This window comes from Lepidothrix coronata, unplaced genomic scaffold (assembly GCF_001604755.1).
Source record: "Lepidothrix coronata isolate B3197 unplaced genomic scaffold, Lepidothrix_coronata-1.0 Scaffold54, whole genome shotgun sequence".
Classification (NCBI taxonomy): domain Eukaryota; kingdom Metazoa; phylum Chordata; class Aves; order Passeriformes; family Pipridae; genus Lepidothrix; species Lepidothrix coronata.
In genome coordinates this window covers 3,733,420-3,739,419 of record NW_016690234.1, presented here as the reverse complement: position 1 = coordinate 3,739,419, position 6,000 = coordinate 3,733,420, and the positions used below count along the sequence as shown (strand labels likewise).

Here is a 6,000-nt window from a genome sequence, read left to right as displayed (position 1 = left end):
GAGGGCAGAAAAAACTCTCATTGCAATATTTGCACAATAAAACCGTAAGCAGGTGAACTTCAGGATAGAAACTACTTGCTGACCATGTCTGTTGGGGCTGTCAGGGACATGATATTACCACGTCAGTCCAATGGTTTTAGTTGCCCTTTCTCTGTTGAACGGTAAGCACTGTAGAAAGTGAAGAGGGAAGAATGCCTAACTTTCCTATCTAACACCTAGAGGCCTGGGTGACAGTTTTGGATTTGCCATCAAGAAATAATGCAAGTAGTGGAGATGTTCTCCCCCATTTGCCCTCCTGCGCCGTATGCAGTACGACCGTGGATGGGGCCTTTCCAGACCCTCTTCCATACGAATGGTATCATCTGCAACACTTGGGCTCACCAGGAAGAGATGAAGAAATTTCACCTTTACAGCCCAAGGTCTGGGGCATTTTTTGGTTTGCATCTGATTTCTGTGTAGAGAGTTTTTTTATTTATATTTCTTAGAGAGTTTTTTGTGTTAACGCCCCTCCTCCTTCGCCGAGAGCAATAATCATCTTGTTCTCTGCAATGCAGTTTTATGATCAAGCACTTCTGATCTTTTCAAACTTTGCTCTGTGTTATATATGTATTTTGAAAGACATATTTATGCCACTGGTCCTGTGGTGCTTAAGGAGGAGCCCTTTCTGCTTTGTGTGTTTGGCCGTTTTGTTTGTACCTCAGCCTCTTTCTAACCTGTGATTCTGCCTCCTCTGCTCTTTGGTTGGGTGGAGGGCAACTTTTAAGTGAAATTGTTAACATTCACTTGATGGGCTCATAAGGATCCCTGTAGGTGCCAGATAATGGTAGGTATGGTGTGGAGAAAAATAGGTATAATACAAGACTTGAACCTAGTAAGATCTTGATCATCTTATTCTTGAAACTTTGCTTAAACTCTAAATCACTTATTAACAAGGCATTTTTGTGTTTTATATAGAAGATATAAATCAGTTTATCATCCTGGAAAACACCAATCTGTATTTTGCAGTGCAATTAGTGATGAGATGCAGGTCTATATTGGTATGGTAGGGACCTCAGCGAGTGGGAAGAATAGGCTACAGCCTGCAGGTCCTCCCTAAGCTCTGCCCAGGGTGTCTGATCTGAAATCTTTTCCCTCAGGTCTTGTTCGTGAGGGGAGGAGAGAGTGTGTGTGCAGGGAGTGCTGGAACTGAAACATAGAGTACAGGTGATGGAGAGGTTTTGTATGTGCAGATACAGTTTTACCAGTCGGACAGCTCCGTAACCATGGCCATCCAATGGCTCCGCTGTACTGGTCAATCTCCATGGAAGTTCAGGGTTTTCTAAAGAAAAGACTAAACCGTTTCCAATGGTTTAGTCCAGAGTGGGTGCCAGAGAGATTGCAGTTTAAAGCCACATGATTAAAAATAAGTTTCTTTAAAGCCTTGAATTCTGTTTATAAAAATAGATGGTGAACATACGGTACAACATAAAAATCCATGTGGTCCTGCAAAAAAAAAAGAAAAAAAGTCAGAAAGCACTTTAGCCTAAACCAGATGTGCAAAAGAGAGCTCCTAAACGTATTTTGTATTTTTTTATTTGTGTGTATGTGTTTGTGTATGTGGGAGATATTTTTGGTTCCTGCTAGGCTTCTTTGCAGCAAAGCCCCTTTCTAGAATTTACTTTCCTTTATTAGAGTTGCAGCTCGGCTTTGTGTGGGCCTCTGGGGGTTTTGGCCAGCCGTTGGCAATTTCTCTCAGACACCCAATTACCCCTGACGTCAATGCCGTCTCTCCCATCTCCCTTGGGTGCCCACATTTTTTCCTTTGTAACACTAATAGCTGACTAGCTAAGTGCCTGTTATTTCCTTGGCAGAAGATTTGATTGTGTTTTGGGCCGGATACTAAATCCAAAAACTATGTAAAAATGTCAATAGGTGAGTGCACATTGATTTCGGTTAGTCACAGTGATATTTGAGCCCCTTTGGGGGCTCTGTCTGGGGAAGTATTTTACAAGAAAGATAATATAACAGAAAATTACTGGAGCTGCACAGGTCTCTGGTGGATTTCTTAGGGGCCTGCTAAGTTTCTGTAGAATCAACAAATGCTTTATTAATCTAAATTTGCGGTTTTGTTCCTGCCTCTCTTCAGACGGCTCGGGCTCGCTTGGAGGAGGCTCGGCGGGAGCGGGGCGGCCGGCGGCAGAGCCCGGCCCGGCCGGGGGGCGGTGGGGAGGCCGGGGGCGGCCGCGGGCCCCCTCCCCGCCCGGCGGAGGGCTGCGGCGGCAGATAACGCGGGGGACGGAGGGGGTCCCTGCCAGCTGTGCGGGGCCGGCGCTGACTGGGAGCGGCTGATAAGGAGCCCCGCGCGGGAGCCAGGCGGCAGCGCCGCTCCGCCAGCGCGCTGCGACTGGCAAAGAAAGTTAAACACAACTGGTCCGGGGGGCGGGAGAGAGGGCTGCGCTGGAAGATAATGGTAATTGATTGAATCAAAGTCGCAGAGCAGCCCTTGGTTGTTGTTGTTTTTTTTTTTTTTTTTTTTTTTTTTTTTTTCCTTCGCAATTAATTTTTTTTTTCTAATTTTCAGGCCGAAAGTATCCGAAGAGCTCAGGTTGCGCCGAGCACATGCTGCACTAAAAGATAATAAGCACATGCCCTCTTCAGCTTTTTGGGGGAAATTCAGGCCAAGAAAAGGCACAATTAAGTAAAATGCAGGCCCCTCAAAGTTAGAATCATGCCGCTCCAAGCTCAGCAGAGCGTGCTTTTGAGGACAAGGAAAATCAATGGCTTTGTCAGGTCGCCGGGCTGTGTGCTTGCAGGCTAGCAGGACAAGCAGTCAATTTTGCCCTCAAAGCCAGAGGATAGTGACACTAGAGAAGGGGATTGTCTGGGGACTCTGGTGCATGGTGTCCACGCATTGGGTGTTTCTGCAGCTCTTCTTCCTCTCCTGCTTCCCACCACAAGCCCATACCCTATAGCACAAGATGTCTGTACAGGAAAACAGAGATTTGTGTCGTTTATATTTTTGTACAGTTACTTTCCAGGTTTATTTTAGCCAATTTGGCTCTTTTTCATTAGCAAGTAGTCAGCCAGAAATTTTTTCTCACTTTTTGAGGGGATTCCCCCAATACAATGTTCAGGAGCAGTAGTAGTTTGTGTGCTTTGAGTAAATAAAACCTTTTAGTCTTTGGCAACTGCATCTGCAAGCAGTAAAATCTTATGTCAGCACAGCATGTAGAGTGCAGGATACCTAATAACTAGTAAACCATTAAAAAAAGTCTTCTGCTTGATCAGACAGGGTGCTTAATGTATAGTGCTGTATATTGCCTAGCAGGTAATTAGTACTGAGAGGGGAAAAGCCTCCCCTGTGGACCATGACACCATAGACCTAAACTGGCACTTTTTCACACGTTAGAGTTTTCTTTCTTTAGTGGAGGACATTTCCTTGCTCGTTTTAAAAATCATTCTCTAAGAATTAACAGACTGTATTAGGGTATTGTATATCTTAAATGAACCTTGCAGGCTCTAACAGTGTATTCTTCTTCCCATATAGCCACTGTATAGGGTGGGTAGGAAAGCAGTCTTGTAGTGCCGGAGGACTAGAGATCAAATGTTGCGTAGGAAAAAAACCTCCAACCCTAACCTGGGAAATAAAAGTTAAGCAGGGACTATGGCAACCTACATTTGCATAAAAAGTTGGTTTTATTGGTTCCCATCCTGGAACAAGTGTGTGTATGTATGGGCTAGTGAAATGAATGGGCCTTATTAGGGTAAGACACTATGGTTTGTCTTATGAAGAAGCTGGGATTTTCACTGGAGCTCTGTCATGTCTTCCTCGGAATGGCAGCAGAAAATTTCTTTGTGCATGGGCCAAAGTTCATAGGATTTCTTCTCAACTCCTGAAACAGGGTAGCATTTGCTGGCTGTATGGGTGGGAGCAGGGTATCCTGAAGCCCCGAGTGTTGTTGCTGTGAATCACAGCTGATACCCTGTTTGATACCCTATCAAACAGACTAATGGGTCTCCTCTGCTGAAAGAGCTGGTAATCTGCCTTGTCATGACCATTGGTTATGAAAGGGGCAAGTCAGCTGTGAAGAAAGATGACTTTCTTGAAGGCACCATGTAAAAACTTTGGCCTAATGCCAACATAGCTATCGCTGATCAACTTTGGCAGGGACATGGTTCAGATTAGAGAGTCTTTGTGTGGAAAGAAGAATTTTTTTTCTTTCTTCTTATAGGCTTGAGAGCCTACTGGGTTAATGCTGCCAACCTCCCCTCTTTGACATTTCAGGTTCCAGTATAATTAAAACCACAAATGTAATGAGCGCTGGTCTTCTTGGCCACTGCAGTGTAACTAAGAGGGTGACACTGTCCTTCTCTACCTTAAATACAGCTGATGAACTGCCCCTGGGCAGTCAGATGTCTTTAGACTAGAGCAGTGTTTGGTAGCACCCCTTTCATCCTCCTCTGACCTTTCCCAGCCTGGCCAAGCTTCCTCATCCTGTTGGACTCAGAAGTGCTGACAGCAATGTGGAAAACAAGTGCTGAAACAAAAACACTATGAGGTCATTTGTACAGATAAAAGTGAGTAAAATTCATGGAGATAAGGTGCACCCACACAGTGCCTGCCCACCTCTGTGCTAAGGCACGTTGCTGACAGCAGGGCTGCTGCCAGGGCTGTGCCGTGGGAGGCAGAGCCACTGCTGCTGGCACTGAACATCCACTGGGCCAAGCCACCAGCCCCGCCTGGGAGGGCTGTGGGGAAAGGACAAAATCTGCTTCTGCTGGAAACGCTTAACAAATGACTCCCATGCTAAGGGGCGATGCTGAGTTTTTGGGATGTTGGCCAGTCTGTAGGGCACTGGCAGCTGGCAGTCACAGGCAGCTGGAGGAAATGGCCTCTCACGAACAAACTCCTGAAATTAAAGGGGGCAGGTTTTAACTTAAAACTGAAACAAAAAGCATGCTGGCCGCGCTTTCCTGGGTTGAGGCACGGTGTGACTGTAGGTTTTCCTGTGTTGTGTGACCTCCACTGCGGGTGCCAGGTGTGTGAGGCCCAGGCAGCCACAGCAGAGCCGCCACGGCAGGACGGACACGCTGCGCTCCCCACACTGAGGTGGGACCTGTTCTCCTGACCCACACACGTGTCTGTGGGGTGGAGAGGGGCCAGGGGCTGCAGTGGGATGGGATGTGGGGAAAGGGATGGCGAGGGCATAGGCAGGGGTAGGTGGAGGAAGTTGTGGGAAGCAGGGAGGCAGCAGGCACCGTGTGGGGGGCACAGCGGGGAGAGCACCTCTGAGGAAGGAGGGAGGCTGTGGCCACCAGGTCAGCCAGCAAATACTGGGGCGAGTGTTGGTGCAAGGCAGCTGTAGGGGCTGCTCCTTGTCCCTGTTCTTGTCTGCCCCATGTCTGGCAGTGCCGTGGGGTCTGTGCCCACCGAGGGGGCTGCCTGCCCGAGCTGGGGCAGAGGCAGAAGGTTTTACTCAGCTCAGGGAGCTGCAGGTGGCACCTGCCCTGGGCTTGTGCTTTCCTCCTTCCTGCAAAGGGGTGATTTTCATCAGCTGGGCTGGAGACAGGGGGAATTGCACTAACTCAGAGCAGGTGCCCTGGGCAGCCTCCTGAGGGGCTGTTCCTCCCCAGCCTCGGGCAGCACGGGCTCACCCTTACCTATTTGACTGTGCTCACTCAGGGTGCCCACACAGCAGAGAGAGGATCCCACCGTGCCACTCTGGCTGTCCCTGGGGCTGTGGTGGCACCTCTGCTGAAGTCCCCTGAAGCAGAAGTGAGCTGTGAACCACAGACCACCAATCAAAAGCATTTTAAGTAAGGACATCAATGTGGCATCTTTCTCTTGAGCTTCAAATGGAGCATCAGCTGATGAACAAAGTCTTAAGGTTTGTTTAAAAAGTGACTTTTATCTGTATTCCTTTGCCTTTCCCAGAGCAAGCTCAAAAGGCACACTGTTGGATAGTGGATAAAGGAGGATAACTGTATGTTAAGATACCTGAAAGATACCTTCCCACTTGT

At 47.8% G+C, this 6,000-nt stretch overlaps 1 protein-coding gene across 5 annotated transcripts in view; it reads left to right on the top strand.

Moving 5' to 3' along the window:
• Positions 1-6,000, top strand: part of ZNF423 (zinc finger protein 423) — a 234,895-nt gene that overhangs the window by 96,343 nt on the left and 132,552 nt on the right. Inside the window, exon 1 of one of the 5 annotated variants that reach the window (XM_017816099.1) lies at positions 1,866-1,911. The exons of 3 other annotated variants lie outside the window; for them this stretch is intronic. In XM_017816099.1, the coding sequence (XP_017671588.1) occupies positions 1,902-1,911 (10 nt within the window). In that variant the 5' untranslated portion in view covers positions 1,866-1,901. Of the gene's footprint in view, positions 1-1,865; positions 1,912-5,068; positions 5,090-6,000 lie in introns of those variants that run through there. One more of the 5 variants, XM_017816100.1, reaches the window with a different exon arrangement.